Here is an 18,747-nt window from a genome sequence, read left to right as displayed (position 1 = left end):
TAATTAATAATAATCATTGTGGTCTATATTTTTAAAAACAAATACTATAGAAGTATTTAAAATATTATGTTTATGCGGTAATCATACGTCAAATAGTTATGTTCCTAGAAATAAATATACAAAAACATTTTATACTAAATTTAATTTCAGAACAACGTTATACGATTTAAAACATACAAATCATATTTCAGCGTAAACTATCAAAGTTGCAATACAATAAAAGTAATACTTAAACGTTCCGATTCCGTTTATGTCAATAGTGATTTCCGAGAGAATGGCAAGTTCATTGGCTCAGCTGGCCACACAGCACCGTCACAGGCGGGTGAGCAGTGCGCCCGCGTCCTCCGCCATGGCCGTCCGACATTTGCGCACCTTTCTCGCGCTGCTCGCACTTGTGCAAACCTCGTGCGCTCTAGTCGACGAAGTTATCGACGTGCTCAAACTGAGCAAAGAGGTCGCTGAAGACATTATAAACTCGTGGGATGTGGTCGGCAAACGTTTCAACGCGACCGACGGGGTGGAGCTGCCGTTCGTTAGGAGAGGAGAGCGACAGATCTTATCGCGTATCCGTGTTGTGTCGCGTTCGATCGAAAAGTTGGAGCTGCGGTTGCAGAAGAACAGTGCTGTGTCGATGTTGTTGAGTAAGAAAGTGGTTGCGGGACCGAGGTTGGAGTTGAGGTTGCACGAAATGTCGGATCTGCTCGGCCGGATTGCGGCCGCCAGCCGGCAGATGAGGGAATACGTGAGCCTGCAACGCGACCTCGAGAGGAGCACGCTGGAGAGTTTCGCCGAGTGGTGTGTTCTGCACGACCCGGGCGCATTGCCCGGATTGTTGGAACGAGTGCACGCGCTCGTTGACCCGCCCAACAAACATTTGCTGGGCAGGAACATATTGCAATTGGTCTTAGAGGACGTGCAGGTTTGTGAATCAATATACGTAAGTGTATACAATGTGTAACCAGAGACCACATTATTTGTGCCACATTGTTCTCCCGGATGAAAAACAGTGTAAACATAAAACGGCATGTGAAATAATGACTTAATGCGATATACAGTCAATTGCAATTTGTACATTAGGATTGCGTAGTCGAATGGCATAATCGGAAAGCATTTCTTGTCACGCTAGATGGGCAGACAGGAAGTACCTATACCAGTATACTTCTTGGCTTTCAATTAACTAATAATACATAATCATATTGATCTTTACAATCAATACAAATGATAATACGGGACGCGTTGAAGAACTCTCGGCGATTTTACTTGATGTATTGCATCGTGTGATTTTATTCATCCGTCTGCACTCGACTAATATGAGGTCATTTGTCAATTCGTATTTAAGGCTATTGAGCTCAACAATATCCGTTTATTGTCTGTATTTGTATGAACAGACGAATTTAAGTTTAAAACTAATATTACAAACTAGTTTCTTCTTTGTTACGTTAATGTTTTAAAACTAGTTTTAAAGTAACAATCAATTTAATAATGTTATGTATAGCTTTATATTTAGTGATGTAACTTTAGCCGATAGACGCACTCAAGTTAGATAGCTGAGAAATGGTAAAACCAGCATACAGTGGACCCCCGGTAGTCCGACAATCATTTTGCAGGGCAGTGTCGGACTATTGAATTTGTCGGATTATAGAGTACTGCCTAAGACCCCTTATAGTCCGGAATTTTTTACAAAAGAGTATCTTGTAATCCGACAAATTACAGATCCAGTGATAAGATTCTATGTTATATATATATGTATGTATATGTACTCTGAAGTATATTGTCAAAGTAATATTCAATAACAAATAATAGACAATGTCGGATTACAAGGGGGGCCGGATTAGACAGGGGCCGGATTACCGCGGGTCCACTGTACTTATTTGAGATTTTCTAATGTTTATAATTTAAAATAAAAAAAAAAGTTATAAATTAAAAATATAGCTATTTGATGATTATGATTCAATTTAAGAAATAGCAGTGTGTTTGCATATTATTGACTGGATACATTTGGGCCATAAACTTTCTCAGAAACTGACCTCTATGACTCATGAACATCATCGTCACATTGAGGTCACACTGCGTTTGCTTATACGGGATTGTTACTCGGAAACCATTCTTGATATTATAGTAACTTTCATACACATTAGAGCATATTTAAAACTATAACTTCAATGGGAAAAGGAGCTAATGGTACATAAACAGAATCACTGCGGTCTCAGAATGTCATACCTACGTATCTTGTAATTTCACAGTCATATTCCTCCACGAAACTTACTCTAAAGGTCTTTTTTTTCGTACTCTAATGCTGTTGGCCACAGGTGGCCTTTACAGCTTCACCGGACGATAGGGGGCGAGTGCAGCTGCCACTCTAAACCCGCGGAAGGGTTTATGGTGTGATATGTATGGAAACTATAATAAACATAATTCGGACAACCTCGGTGGTCTAGCGGTTTAGCACACCACCTAACTTCCGATGGTCGCGGGTTCGATTCCACGCACGGCACAAACATTTGTATTCATGAGTATTTGTTTGTATCGGTCTGGGTGTTTTCTATGTAAAATATGTCTGTATTTACGAAAAATAACTATGTATTTGTATTATTTATCTAGTACCCATAACACAACCATTAGCTAGCTTAAATTGGGTCTAGAGGGCGCTGTGTGAATTGTCCTGATATTATTATTAAGTTACAAATATCTAGTAATATGACTCAAACAAATACGCTACGCATAAACTATTCGAAAATCATACATTGTGAAATGAATCTATGGCCATTACTATAGATGTTATTTTACTATGTATAAGTTGATGGTTATGAGTTCAAAATCCCCGGAGGGGCTGTGATAAAGGCGCGTGAAACATATTGTTGTTGCTAATGTTGTGTTATGAGTCAGCGGGTCAATTAACTCTCAACTCCACGATCTGTCAAGGCAGAGCAGACACCCTACATCCTTAGTAGATTGTCGCTCCCTCTCTACACACAAATTATGTAACTCTCAAATATGTAACACTATCTGACCTGCGCAACTTCGTCTGCATTACACTTATTTGACATTTATCATACTAGCTATACGCCCCGGCTTCGAACGGATCTACGTTCCTCTTGAATCACACTATCTATTAAAAAAAACTGCTTCAAAATGCATGACGTAGTTTTAAAGATTTAAGCATATATAGGGACGAGCAGACAGCGACCGCGACTTTCTTTTATACTATGTAATATTCTGATGTACAAGCTGCAGTAATATACTGTATAATTTAATTAAAATCCAATATAAATGAAATTGGAGTGTCTGTTTGTAATATTGAAATAACAATTATTTACTACATGCATATGAATATAAATATGGTACATATACCAAAATAACATTTATTACAATTATTGTCTGTCTGTATGTTTGTCTGTTCCGGATAATCTCTGAAATGGCTGGACCGATTTTGACGGCGACATTTTTCGGCAGGAAGCTGATGTAATAAGAATTAACTTAGTCTACTTTTATTTTAGAAAAATAAAGTTAAATTCCAAACGGACGAAGTCGCGAATACAGCTAGCATATAATAAAATTCTTAATAGAAAATACGATGTAAATGTGAGGCATACAACTATATGGGCAGTACGTCAGCAATACCTATCTACTGAACAATGCACAATTTCGTGACTAATTGTCACTGGACCTCGTATTTCAGATGAGTGTTTATGACAAACTTGAACTGTGCAGTAGTAGAATATCCAAGCAGATCAGATGTAATGTATGCAGGAACTTTTTTTATGCCGTTGAATTATAAAATTATTTAAAAAAATTAGTAAAGCCTATATTTACATATAGGCTTTACTAATTTTTCTATATCTATATAACTACCTATACCTGCGACTTCGTCCGCGTGGAATTTAACAAAAAAGTTAATTTGTCAATTTTTCTATAATAAAAATAGCCTAAGTTACTGCTTATTACATCAGCTACCTACCAATAAAGGTCCCGTCAAAATCGGTCCACCCATTTCGGAGATTAGACGGAACAATCAGACAGACAGACAAAAATTGTAAAAAATGTTATTTTGGTCTATCTACCGTATTTATATTCATGCATGTAGTAAAAAACGGTTATTTCAATATTACAAACAGACACTCCAATTTTATTTATATGTATAATTGTGCACGTAGTATACATTAATTAGATATATAATATCATAATGAATAAATAAATACATAAATGCTAAATATACATAAATATAATACAATACAGTTATTACGTATTTTGATGACTCAAGAGAAAGTTACGAGAGCTATAGTATGTTTTTGTTATTATATATTGTGAGTGCGGTCGGTTTGGAAATAAATAAATAATAGACACCCACCGAGGTACACACTGTCATGTCCGACTCAACGAAATGACAATCAATAATGTTGCCCTTGCAGCTAGACTATCTCGCGCAGAATTTATCTTGAAATCCTGTCTGTACATATAATTTTCACCGGTACCGTCACGATAGTAGCGACCACTCTGTCAAGACTGTACATTTTTTTTCGGACTACTCTATCGCTGTTGGCCGCAACTAGCCTTTACAGCTCCAAACCCCGGAAGGACTTATGCTGCTAAAGGTCAACTCCCGCCTGACGGATACGACTTTAGTCTGAGTCCGTTAGGTGTTTGAACCTCGGCTCAGATCGTCGTAATTTCGATCCCCGTTTGAATTGGACGGGAGATCGATCGGAGGGGAAAAAGAACAAGATTATTATATAGTTTTCGTAAATCGTTACAAATAAAAGTAGGAATGTTTGTAATGCTTTTACGCAAAAACTACTAAACCGATCATCATGAAATTTTGTACACAAGTTCATGAATTTATTACAATGTACATAGAATAGAAAAAAAAACAAATATTTATCATAAAAAAAAAAGTAAAATAAAATATCAACATTATGCAACTTCAGCACCATCTAGCAGCTGAATAATGGATTCAATGCGAGCGACGCCGCGGGTAAAAGCTAGTAACTTATATATTTTTTAAATAATCGTTTATGTATTGGTACATTATTATTTCATCGCTTCGGTCCATTACGGCTCACATATACACATATAATGAGGCTGTTGGCTGTTCATTCTGTCAGTGTAAGCGGTGCGCAGGTCAAATGTGATAACACCGTACAGATTGAAGTCTCGTGAATGATTGCTTTGATAAATACGAAATAATTATTTATTTACTTACATTAAGCTAGCTTTATAGTTTCTCAATATGCCCACTTAGGAAAATTATGGTACCTACGTATCTTGATAGTATAGAACAGGATAGGCGGACCAATGGGACGCGGGGGAAGGGGATTGTTAGCAATGGGAACTAGTAACTCCCATTGCTAGCAATGTACCAACCATGTTAGATCGACCTCCAAGTGGTTCTACTTGGAAACCATCGTGATGAATTCCTGGTGAATTTGTCACGATGGGCTAACTGACCTGACCTCATGCTCATCTTATCTTCCTCCACTCGTGCCCCGCCAGCGTAAACCGTTAGCGCGGGTGGGTGCACCATTCCATTATAATCCTCTAAAAAAAAAACCAATGGGACGCGGGGGGAAGGGGATTGTTAGCAATGGGAACTAGTAACTCCCATTGTAGCAATGTACCATGTTAGGTCGACCTCCAAGTGGTTCTACTTGGAAACCATCGTGATGAATTCTTGGTGAATTTGTCACGATGGGCTAACTGACCTAACCTCATGCTCATCTTATCTTCCTCCACTCGTGCCCCGCTAGCGTAAACCGTTAGCGCGGGTGGGTGCACCATTCCATTATCATACAAACTCGGTTAGAACCCGTTTCACAGATGAATCCAGTTCCGCATGCATTTTGTTAAAAGTAACATCGTACAAGCCTGACATAAATTATTTGTCATCTAACCTGCAGCAACAGAAGTCACACAAATTTTACAGTAATTTAATTTATGTAATGAAAACAATCCAAAATGTACCTCTTTTGTTTACTTTATTTCATAGAGTTTTGGTAGTATTTATTATTATTATTTTCCAAATAATCAGGAAGTCAAAATTATTTCATGGCAGGTCAACGACCCCATTAAACATTTTTTGGAAAAAATGACATGTTGTTGCATAAAGGTTCGCCTACACTGATATAGAACTTTATCGTAGTTGACCATTACCCTCGTTTTTGCATAAATAATATATTATTTAAAATACCATTGTAAAGAATTCAAACATATACACTCTATATTTTTATAAATAAATAATACTAGGTGTGCGCGGCCCGCGTGAAATTTATAGCCTGTATGTTAATCTGATGTCCAAGCTATATTACTATAAAGTTTCATCAAAATCCGTTTAGTAGTTTTTGCGTGAAAGAGTAACAAACATCCATCCATACTCACTAACTTTTGCGTTTATAATATTAATAAAATATACATGTAACTAGCAAGGTCTTGGTAGCTCAGCGGTTCAGAACTCTACCTTCGCTTTAATAGTCACGAATTCGATTACCTTATACTTATTTTTATTGTTATTGTTTATATTAGTCTGGGTTTCATACATAAGTCATAACTTATGTATGAATTGACAAAAATAATATTATTTAAGATGATGTCTCAGTTTTTTAGTAACATGCCTTTGGAGTAATTCTAAAGTATAATACAGTGGTTTAAAATTGATACCAAAACAGAACGAACAAAAAAATGTATAAATATAAATTTAGAATAGCTATTGAGAACATTAGTCAAATACAAACGGCTCTATAAAATAGCAAAGCGAATCAATTTTTATTATTCATAGTATAGAGATCTTTTTTGCATGCCTACTCTAGGACAACGGAAACAAGTTTTGCGACTTGAAACTCGGAATTCATGAATCATGTGTTGATTAAGACAAAAACACACATGGGCGTACCTACTTCATCTTACTAATATTATAAACGCGAAAGTTTGTGACTATGGATGGATGTTTGTTACCCTTTCACGCAAAAACTACAAAATGTATTTTGACGAAACTTTACAGTAATATAGCTTACACATAAGAATAACACAGGACTTGGACTTTGCTAAGTTTGTAAGTATGGATGGATGTTTACTCTTTACTCTTTCACGCAAAAACCACTAAACGTATTTTGACGAAACTTTACAGTAATAGTAGTAATATAGTAATAGCTTATGCATCTGAATAATGCAGAACTTGAACTTTGTTAATAATACGACACTTTGTTATATATGTATTGAAGGTGTATTCTATCAATGGAGAGTTAGTCAGCAATTAAAATAGGGAAACTCTGTTGTCAGTTTGGTTACTTTTTTGTACATTTGATCTCGCCAATATTCTATATATTAAGGTAAAATAATAATTTCTTCATGAAAAACAATAGTGTAAGTAGTAAGACAACTGCTCCAGTTGTCTTACGTACAAACATTTTTTCAATATTTCACAATTACAATATCTTAATCTTAATATAAACGCGAAAGTTTGTAAGTATGGATGTTTCTTACTCTTTCACGTAAAGACTTCTGAACGAATTTTGATGAAACTCTACAGCAATATAGCTTATGCATCAGAATAACACACGCTATATTTTTATTGACTGAAATTTAACCCGGGTGAAACCGCAGGCAATGAGTTACTAACATGATAGTACAAAAAAATAATAAAATTTTGTTCCTTCAATATGGACCCTCCGAAATCAATTCATCGACAAGTAATAAAATGAAACGTGGGTCAGGAAGTGCTCAATTGCAGAATGCTCTAGTCTCTAGTGTAAGAAAAATAATTTGAAAGTATCGATAATAATTACTACGAAAACGCGAGATGGGAACTAAAATATCGATAGGCACTACTTGATATATATATACCGTCCAAGTAATAACTTATTCTAAAAAAAAATATTTAAATTATTTATGAACATGGTCTATTATATTTAGGTTAATATAATTATACATACATATATTTTACTACAATACCATATTAAATTAGTTAATGAGGTATTTACAGTAACTCTAAGTCATTCTTGGTAAACATATAAGCAGATTAACCTTAACGACGGTGAGAACATAAAGTAATATTAAAAATGTCATAGATACATTTGTTGGTGCACACATTTATTATCTACAAGTTGATTTGTCATTTCCGAGAATGCAACAAAGAGCTATATAAAAATTGAGCACGTTCCAAACAGGTTTGCAGGAGTCGTCAGCTGACGCGCAATACAAATACTTGCAAACGAGTATTAATAATAATACCACCGGTGGCACTTTAAAACAGTCCATATTAACAAGAATATAAGACTCGTAATAAGCAGAACATTACACGGCGATGGGTTAACAGTCCTGGCAGTGTTGTGTGAGAGACGATAAATAATCGATGTCGATTTCTCATGGGCAATAATGATTGGCTTTCGATAAATAAATGTAAGTCTAAATAATAACAAACGTATCAAAAGTTATTATATGACTATGTTAAGTGAATTAATGTAAAACTGCAAGTGTACTATAATTATATCAAACAAATTTAATAAAACGCGATATTTTTAATAATAAAGTGCAGAGGAAACTACGACGACACCACAAAAACCCTGGATTAATTGACAATCAATCAATTTAAACAATTAAACATTTCCCTTTCATCGCGGAAACTTTAACAAAACAATAGGATTTTATTTAGATACTGGAAGGTCGATTGCGAGTTCAATGATTTACACAACAATAAATTATGTGGACGATGTCATTGTTCTTTAGTATTGGCTCATCGGGTGAAACTTTCGGACGTCAAAGAGACACAGACGGTAGAAGATACAAGATTAAAAATACATAAAAACGCAATAAAAGATAATCTTATCGATATATCCGTGGGGTCTAACAGTGTGATAGCATCACTACGACGATCCCCACTAGTCATTCACGTCGTACAACTGTTCCCTCACTCCGACGGCCGCTGCCTCCGTCAGTGGCTCCGTTCAGTGTTGCCCGAGCTGTACAGTATTGCGATACCTTTCATAACGCGTCACAATGAGGTTAACAGCGCTTCTAGCGCTGCTGACATTAGTGCTTGCCGACAATCTGACCCCGCTTGACCACATACGGAAGGAATTTTACAACGTCGAACGAAATCTATGGCTCAACGTTCTGGATCCGGAGTGGGCCGAGTCTGGCGTCGGCGACGTCGAGCTAACAAAGGCGTTTGTTGCATTCGACAGTATAATCCAGTTAACGCCGCCGGTACCTCGTCCACCTTTGAATCTATGGTGGTGGAAGAAGCCCTTGGAGCAGATACAGCTCATCGAAGGGATGTACAAGAACTTTTTAGAATTTTTGAAACGCCAGGGAATCCCTGGTTCAGTGCCTGCCCCAGTAAAGCAATGGTTGGATTTAGCTGAAAGTATACTTATGGACACGAAGACGTCTGTGCCACAAGCTGTGAAGTTATTGGAACATTCGGTGCAACACGGCAGTTTATTTAGAAGAATATTACAGGTAATAAAACAAGAGAAAATGCGGTGAATTTGCGCTTTCTAATTATGTAGGTAAATTATTGAAAACAACAAAATAGTATTTATCAAAACTGCTAGTCGTTCATATAGAGTCGTATTTAATTATGTTACAGTCAATTACGGTGCGCGACATAACAGTATTATCGACATAGGCTAGAATAGCATTCAACATAAACAAACTCAGTGATTAATGCAATAATTTTATATACGCAGCAAATACTTGAATCATACGGTCTTGAAATTAGAACGAAAGTGTTATCACAATACAAGACGTAAACAAACATAATTTTTAATTGATTCAATACTAAAACACTGTTAAAATAATAGACAAACTAAAAACTGGTAATTAATATGGCACAAATGTAGCAGTAAACCTAAATAACTGTATCAACAATAAATAGTGCAGAATTATCGAAATTACTGAGATACACATAAATTTACGAGCGAAAAATGAGTATTTATTCAATATAAACAAAAGAGAGACTTGACTAAAGTACGAATTTGAAGTGCCATTTAATCTGTGTTTAAATTTTCATGCGTTTGTTTTGACCGATTCAACGACGATTCCAAGATCCAATTCAACAATTAACTATGTTATTATATCCAGCGTATACTAATTTAAACAATTGTTCGCATGAGTCCAGTAGCATTTAATTGGTGACATGAGGTTAAATTAATTCAACAAACATGCATAGGGGTTTTGTGTTTATTAACTGAAATTGGGCTATATCTACAATTGTTTCCCTCCTTTAATGTATGATAATGAAATGATACACCCGCCTGCGCTAACGGTTCACGCTGGCGGGGTTCCAGTGGAGGACGATAGCATGAGCATGAGGTCAGATCAATTAGCCCATAGCGACAAATTCAGTAGGAATTTATCATGCTGATTTCTAGAGGGAACCGCGTGAAGGCCAACCTGACATGGTACATTGCTAGCAATGAGATTTTTACTAACAATCCTTTTTCCCATTCTCTCCCTTTTGATCTTAGGAAAAGTGGTTTATTTGTCTAGTAGTTTTTGGATAATTTATCTATCTCTACTTATCTACATTTGAGATCTCTAGCCAGGGGTTAAATTGAATATTCAACGATAAATATGTGTATACGTTATATAGGTTATCATTATCCTGATATTCAACTAATCTTGAATGCAATATAAATAAACAGTATAATTTCAGTTTATAAATCGAAGGTAAGGCAATTGTGTTCAAGGCAATTGTTTTTTATCAGACAATATTGTAATTCTTTCTACCTTTACTTGCGAGGTCTGTTCTAGATACGAGAGTAACTTTCAAGTTACTCTCGTGAAATAGCGTCAAACGTTTTAAACGGTTGACGCTATTTCACCAGTGAATCATTTTTAACACAATGTAAATTTAAATGACAATACGACAACTGAAAATCTTTGTATAGATAAATAATTATACTATAGAAAATCATTACATAGTATAAAACAAAGTAGCGCTCGCTGTGTGTCCGTCCCTATGTATGCTTAAATCATTAAAACTACGCAACGGATTTTGAAGCGGTATTTATAATAGATACGAGTGATTGTAGAGGAAGGTTTATATGTATAATACATGTACACCGAAGCCGGGGTGAGTAGCTGGAATATGTATAAAAGCGTTATACATTTTAGACTATAATATAATTAAAAAAATTTGTTATCAATTTTATCCACTTCGCCTTAAAATAAATGTACTCAATTACTAATTAGAGAACAATTAGTAGACATATTTTAACGCAATTTGCAACGCCCTAGTAGGTACAGTTAATGTATAAAATTTAACATTATGTAAGGTCTTTTATAATCTCACGTTTCAATACATGAATATACAATACCATATGGTATAACTAATGCATAAGGGTTCACTCCCTTCTCATTTAACGTACTCACAAATTTGACAAATGCGGGTAAACTAATTAACCATTTGCTTTTTCCAGGATCAACATCCCGATTTATGTGAGCTGCAGATGTCGCCCCATCAGCTCATTTACGACATGTACAACACCATATCGCTGACGGAAATCAAGGCGTATGCCATGATGCAGTTTTCGTGGATGCTACTCAGGGTCTATGGAAAAGGTGAGTGCTATTTTCAGAATGATTTCTTCTACTCTTATAAATTCACATAACGTCTGATGATCTAAATCAAGATTTTTCAAAGCATTATATAAAATGTTGTTACAGTCACGTAGAATTGCTTAAACTGGCTTTTTAATAGCACCTGCTGTTGTTGGTGTAAATAATGTATTGTTTTATGTACACGTTCTTTATAAATACATTGTTATTTAATTAGTAGTATACTGTATTATTATTGTTTGTTTGTTTTGTGTCTGGGCAAATGTACAAATAACTCCAATATAATGTCTTAAAGAGAATATAAGCGAATTTAATTATAATTAATAATTATTAAATTGGTTAACATTATTTCAAACTAAAGAATAGTTAAAAAAAGAGATACTTTAGATTTGTGGCGTTAATTTAGTAATCAGATCAAACCGATCTTTAAGTAATTTTACACGTATATTTGAAATACTTCATATCAAATTGTTAAAGCAAATGTACTTAGCATATGGAAGTATAAAATTGAATTGTTATCGTATGTACGTAACGACAAATTCTATAGTTAGGTATATATGGCGGTATATCCGGTAAATTCAGTGTAAATTAAACACAATACATACATGATAGACAAGGACTAAAATATATTTTGTGGTTATATATTAGAGTTATTACCACAAACTGATACGAAAAATAATTAATTAATCAGATTGAACTTTAAACAAACCAAATTAACATTAAAATTCAATACATAAACACTAACAATACAAGTGATTCTTTGTTTATAGCCTAATAAGGATGGAATGAATGTTGAAGGTTAGTCTCATTATGGAACTGAAATGTAACAAGTGACGTCTCGTACATCACAAATGCTATGATACATCAGAATAACATTGCAATATATAATACTGCATAAGCCATATGATCCAACGACAGAGGTCAAGTTATAAGTGATAACGATTATATACATACTGTTTTACATTTACGATTATATATTCTGTACATTATGCTCTTTTTCCTGAACATAATATGAATAGGTCAAACAAATATACGAATGAAATTGAACCTTGAATATATAAAAGAATAAAAAATAGTAATAAACCAACCAATATCTTAAATAATCAATATTGTTCCTTATGATATTCTACAATTTTAGGTCACCTTCTTACATAAATAGAATTTATTTCGGTTACACTATATAAGATTATGAATCATTGACATAATAATTTTCCAAACATGTGGTTTAAATTTATTTGCCTTTATTAACATTATAGGAAACTTCACACAAGAGGCAAATCTAACAAGGCAACGATATGGACAAAGGACAAACCAGACCGCAGCGGCCGCCCGAGCTGCCCTGTCTCAGGCCAGACGAGATCTCTACAAATGTGATCCACAAAAGCATATAGAAGGTAAGAAATAAATCAATGGAAATCAAGAATGAAGAAGAATCAAGAATGAGGCACATAGAATATATTATAATTTTGAAGCGTCTTATATAAAGCTGAAGGTACATATTGCGTTGGTATTCTTATTTGTTTACTAGCTGTTCCCGCGACTTCGTCCGCGTGGAATTTAACTTTATTTTTCTAAAATAAAAGTAGCCTAAGATACTCCTTATTACATCATCTACCTGCCAAAGAAAGTTCCGTCAAAATCGGTCCAGCCATTTCAGAGATTAGCCGGAACAAACAATAAAATATTATTTTGGTGTACGTACCGTATTTATATTGTGAATAAATACGGTACATATGTGTGTTGTGTATTATGTAGTAAAAAATGGTTATTTCAATATTACAAGCAGACACTCCAATTTTATTTATACGTATAGATGGAATCTGATACCAACTTCCCCACTTAAATAATTTTATACAGAATAGAATAGAAATTTATCGACTCACCATCATACAACAAAATTGACATAAAAAAAAACAAACAATAATTTACAAATGTTGCAAAACAGAGTCAATGTGGATCACAACTCTGCACAATACTGGAAACATAGTTACCAGCACTGATTTTAAAGTAAAATAATAAATAATTTTTCCTTACTATCTTTTATTTTTATAGGGGAAACGTACGAGCAAGTAACTCGTCTACTGCAAGGATATATTGAAAACGAAGTGGACATGAATGACGAGGGAACCTGCCGAGAAAATTGCGCGTACTACACCTTAGCACAGAACCACGGTTGTTTTAAGGATCAATTCTGTATAAAGCAGCCTAAATGCAAAGGCAGAATCATAGATTGTCAATACGTCGATTCTGATATGTGGGTGTGTCCTGCGGTAAGTAACGATTTCAAAGTATATTCAGCAATATGAAAAAATAATTTAATAATTGTTACCGTTAATGTTGCAACACCAAAAAGTTTTAGACAAATATAAGAAATTAACAAATTGCCGTATTAGACTAAAAAACCTGAACAATTTGGTCAAATATTATAAGCATTATTTATACAAATGCAAAATGTTATAGAACATTAAACGGTTGATGTAGATACTAAACAAGTTTTTGTAATAAATTACAGAGCGAAAGAAGCAGTCGCCGGTATGAGTGGATCGAATACGAGAATGGACGCACACTCGGCAATGTCGGTAGTTGCACGAGGGGTACTACTAAGGTGAGGCAATTTAATATTCAATCTAGGCTACGTGGGATATACCTTAACTGTTAATAAACGTGATAACATTAATAATGAATTACGATCAAATCAAAATGACATTTAAAACATGCAAAAAATATTAGTTTTGATTACAATCGATTCAAGTTCAAGCATAATTGATCAAATAATAAATAGACACTGCGTAACAGATGTTACCTGTTCGATGTGATTTAATTTTAAATACAGCCTACAGATTGTAACAATACATAAAGCATACATATTCTAAAATAGTATGACAGAATAGTGACGATAGTCAGAGTATCTACAGGTGGACTCGTGGTGGCGCTGGTTGTTCTGGCACTGCTCCTACTGTATGTGTTTGTGTGACGACGCGGACATCAGGTCTCATCGGTACTTCAGCCTCGCGGAAAGAACATCAGATGTTAAAACCAACAAGTTAGTCCCTTGCACTTACAGGGACACCCGCACATAAATCTTGTATCGGTGCATGTATATAAAACTTTAAAGATATCTAAGACACTTTCATTTTACTCAAAAACTTCGTTTTTGTCCTAAGGTCGACTCATGGTGGAGATTAATGCTCCTCCACTGTTCGTACTGCCTATGCCTGTGTGAAGACGACGTCGATAATGCGGAACGGTTTTTCAGTTTGAAGGAAGCTGTCGCAGATGTAGAGAAAAATAAGTTAGTCCCTAATGCAATTGGGGGATTCGTAGAACTACTAATCATAAAACCTCTGCTTATTAAGTAGTTTACTGCACTGTAATTATTTGTATTGATCTGTGTATTTAGTGCTTCGGGTATATATAAGTACAGTCCTAACAGCATGGGTGTGCGGGTGTCCAAACTGACTTCGTCTAAATATTGTACAAAGTAATAAATTATTCATAATTTCAGGATTGTGACTGGAGTTCGTCTCGTCAAGTCTGGTAGAGTATTCCATCTTCAAATCACTCAAGGAATTTTAGGCGAACGAGGATCTGTGACCCCTCATGGCTCATGGGGAGCGATAACAGAATTTGATCCAAGTGATAAGGCTTTGAAAGAGGGCGTTGACTATCATACTTTGACGTATGAACGAAGAGCTATCGATCTGGACGATTTGGACTCGCCTGCCGGACATGTATTAACAGGAGTGAGGTAGTTTCTTTTACTTTAAAATATTAATTAAGTATAGAGATAGAAATTATGTTTAATGATTTAATAATTTTACGTTACAGATTCACAAGATTGGGAGCTCACCTACACTTTGAAATACGTTCAACTCCGTTCAACTACGCGACCGGCCGTCTTCAGCACGAAAAGAGTCAATGGCTCAGTAATGACAATACTGACGGAACTGAATTACCAAGGTAACAATTTTATATGTATTCATACAAATACAAATAGCACATTTTAAATACACGTACATGGTCTGTATATATTGCATAGATCTATAATTATCTAAAAATGTAATTAAACTTTACTTGTATATAAATTTTAAAATGAAGTCCCTATGTTCCTTTAATACAAATACAAATAAGATTGCTGTGTTGAAAGTTTGTCATGTCCATAACATTTAAACAAGAATATATAATTTAAATTAGATGTCATTAGAATTATTGGAACGTATAAAAATAAATTGTTGATGTTTTTTTTTAAAGCCTATTTTGAATACCACGAAAGTACGAAAAGAAGATTTTGTACTTAGAGAAAAAACAATGACTTACGAACGAAGGCATAAAAAGTAATAATAAACATACAACCAAGCGGCCAGTGACAACGATAGAAATAATAACTGATATATATAAAGGAATTTAAAATTTATTGTGAACGCATGAACATCTATTTCAGATCGCGGTTGGTCCTGCAAAAGCCTGATATTCCGAGCCGCAGCCACGTTCCGCTACCAGTGGATTCCACGCATGACCAGTACGTCGAGTTTACGCATAGCGACTTCGATGCCGACGCAGCACAGAGCACCGTACCCTTTATTGATGTACAACCAGTACAGCCATTCAAAGGTAATTAATAAATCGACTAATGCATCCATCACGCAACTATTGTAAATAGTAAAAATAAACTTGTTCTATATGATTAACTCCTATAATCTAATCCGAGTTAGCCTGACATCAGAGTGACTTTAATAAAGAAAATATTTTTTTCTTAAGATACGCTTTTTCGATATGTTACTTTTGAATATGGATCTATGTACGTAGTAAAAAAAAAAAAATAACTTTTTGAACACACAGCGAACAACACAGCGCGAAAAGATTTATAATTGCAGTATTTTTTGTGGATGGTATGATATGATATGTAATGTTGCACCCGCCTGCCGCTACCGGTTTACCCTGGCAACAGTGGAGGATAATAAGGTGAACATGAGGTCAGGTCAGTTAGCCCATCGTGACCAATTGACAGGAATCACGATGCTTTCCAAGGGGAACCGGATGGTGATCAATCTGACATGGTACATTGCTAGCAATATGATTATTAATCCACATTACTAACAATTCCATAGGCGCTGCGTTGCTCAGCGGCGCCGGTCTGATGCACCGCGGCGCCGACGGTTCCGGGGGCTTCATCCAGCTCAAGGTGTTCACCTACGACTTCTCCAGGCACGTGCAGGCCGAGGCGCCCGACAATGAGTTCTACGATGTCGACACAGATACCACCGAGATCGTGCCACCTCTCAATTAGTATATAGTTATATATAATCATTTTTATAACGTAATGTAACTTTTGGTAATTAAATAAAATTAAGTGGTATTCTCGTTTTTATTTTAGTACTATGATAGTCTAATAAATAAATAACCCTAGACAATTACAACGCCATCTAGTCCACGGTAAGTAGAGCTTGTATTATGGGTACTAGACAACTGATATATTTATAACAGTTGTCTAGTATCACTTAGATATTTTTTTTTTGTAAATACGTACATAATATACATAAAAAACATCCAGATCGATACAAACAATTATACTCATGAATACAAATGTGTGTACCGTGGGAGGAATCGAATCCGCGACCATCGGAAGTAAAGCAATGTGCAAAACCGCTAGACTATCGCGGCTGTCTAATTTAAATCTATCCATCTTAACGCATAATTTCAGATATAAAGTCATAGTCATCATACAAGTTAATCTATTTTGTAAATTCTTAAAAAAATATAAATATTTTAAAAAACCGTGTTCCGCTTAAAGTAACCTTAGTTGCTTGAGAAAACAACTGTATGTTTCTTTAAAAGGAGTGTGTTGCTTGGTCTATATCTTTTCACAAAGACCGGCGTGTGTGATCGTCTTACATAAGCTGGGTCTCACAAAGTGCTACCAGTTCTACCGAATAGATACACACGTAATAAAATTACGATGTAGGTTATCTTAAGTATTCCTTCTAACTCTATTCCGAGTCTTTATGTCTCCCCCTTACCGATCCGCGATAGCACTAATTTCAATCGAATATTTAGGTTCTGCTCTACTCGACTTACTCTATTACAATAAAAATAAAAGTCATTTTTGTTGTTCTGAAAATTCATTGAAATTTGTCAAATAGAATATTTTTAAATATTTTATACTGTCTTTGGATTTTTCATACGAATGAGCTAAAGGTACATTATTTTTGATGCAAATCGAGTTTTACGTGTTATTAAAAAACGTAGTTCGTCTTTTAGTTTAAAGAAATTCTGACTAGTGACAATAGTCGATATTTTGTTGCCTTATTCTTGGACAGAAATGTATCCAGTTTAATTAGTTATTGTTATTAAAAAAAACTTTAATAGTAAAACGTTCTGTATGGAGAAAGGACGGGGATATTCAGCCTTAACGTTCATTAAATACAGAGAAAAGTCAAATTGACATAGGTAGGTCATTATTCAAAATTCATAGCAAAATCTATACATTGTAATAGGAAGTTCATAGTATAATTCAGTAAGAACAATAATGTTACTTACATTCAACTCTACAAAAAGTCAAATCTATTACCGAGATATATAGTATACTATATATCGCGGTAATAGCTATGCCCGCGACTTCGCGTGGTTATCAAAACACTTTATACATATTTTCTTGATAACTTGAACCGTTTACGCAGCGCACGCAACAGATTTGAATAATTTTCCTGTTTTTGCAACATTTGTCACTGATGCTTCACTTCTATTGTTCGTAGCATCATTGGTCATAGCTTAAAGTCGTCTTCGACAAATGGACTATCCAACACAAAAAGAATTTTTCAATTCAAACCGGTAGTTCCTGAAATTAGCAAAAGCTGAAGAGTTTGTTAGGTGAACGCAATAATCACAGCAACTGTTGGTTCGAAAGGAAATTGTACTAAAGTTACATATACTATTTTTCGAGGTATATTATATAACATTACGTTACAACCAATAGGAGCGGAGCAAAAATTCAAAATGCAGCCGATCGGCTAGTATTATATAAGAATAAATGTAAATAATAATAAAAGATGTTTATCTATTTCACGGAAATATCATACATAATATGTTGATAATAATTCCTGATAGACTGCTAGTCGCCAGTTCAGAGAACTGTCGCCATTACAGTTTAAGTATACAAGATAACTATTTGACAACATTAGCGATATATCGTCTAAT

The 18,747-nt window shown here is 34.9% G+C and overlaps 2 protein-coding genes across 4 annotated transcripts in view; one reads left to right on the top strand and one right to left on the bottom strand.

Annotated features, from left to right (window-relative positions):
• The window catches only part of LOC131854389 (E3 ubiquitin-protein ligase Ubr3), a 157,682-nt gene that overhangs the window by 31,228 nt on the left and 107,707 nt on the right, over positions 1 to 18,747 (bottom strand). The window lies entirely within an intron of this gene.
• LOC131854370 (uncharacterized) lies at positions 251 to 16,903 on the top strand. 3 transcript variants are annotated; one of them, XM_059205483.1, is made up of 10 exons: positions 251 to 919; positions 11,415 to 11,556; positions 12,810 to 12,947; positions 13,606 to 13,823; positions 14,066 to 14,158; positions 14,469 to 14,596; positions 15,059 to 15,301; positions 15,382 to 15,513; positions 15,995 to 16,164; positions 16,662 to 16,903. In XM_059205483.1, exons 1-10 carry the CDS (start codon positions 251 to 253, stop codon positions 16,838 to 16,840), a joined length of 2,112 nt encoding a protein of 703 aa, XP_059061466.1. In that variant the 3' UTR covers positions 16,841 to 16,903. The 3 variants fall into 3 exon arrangements, with proteins under 3 accessions (XP_059061466.1, XP_059061467.1, XP_059061468.1); XM_059205484.1 differs by lacking the exon at positions 14,469 to 14,596 and adding an exon at positions 14,718 to 14,845 and having other exon boundaries at positions 313 to 919; XM_059205485.1 differs by lacking the exon at positions 251 to 919 and adding an exon at positions 8,864 to 9,450.

Source organism: Achroia grisella, unplaced genomic scaffold (genome assembly GCF_030625045.1).
Source record: "Achroia grisella isolate CSIRO2021 unplaced genomic scaffold, CSIRO_AGI_Agris_v1 utg980, whole genome shotgun sequence".
Lineage (NCBI taxonomy): Eukaryota > Metazoa > Arthropoda > Insecta > Lepidoptera > Pyralidae > Achroia > Achroia grisella.
Note: the sequence above shows the minus strand (reverse complement) of the source record. Positions and strands in the feature narration are given on the sequence as shown.

Excerpts from the sequence above, each read along its gene's own strand:
- LOC131854370 (XM_059205483.1), top strand. The coding sequence starts at position 251 with ATGTCAATAGTGATTTCCGAGAGAATGGCAAGTTCATTGGCTCAGCTG. Across the intron at positions 15,302-15,381 it reads CATGTATTAACAGGAGTGAG|ATTCACAAGATTGGGAGCTC; the intron begins GTAGTTTCTTTT and ends TTTACGTTACAG. Across the intron at positions 16,165-16,661 it reads ACCAGTACAGCCATTCAAAG|GCGCTGCGTTGCTCAGCGGC; the intron begins GTAATTAATAAA and ends ACAATTCCATAG.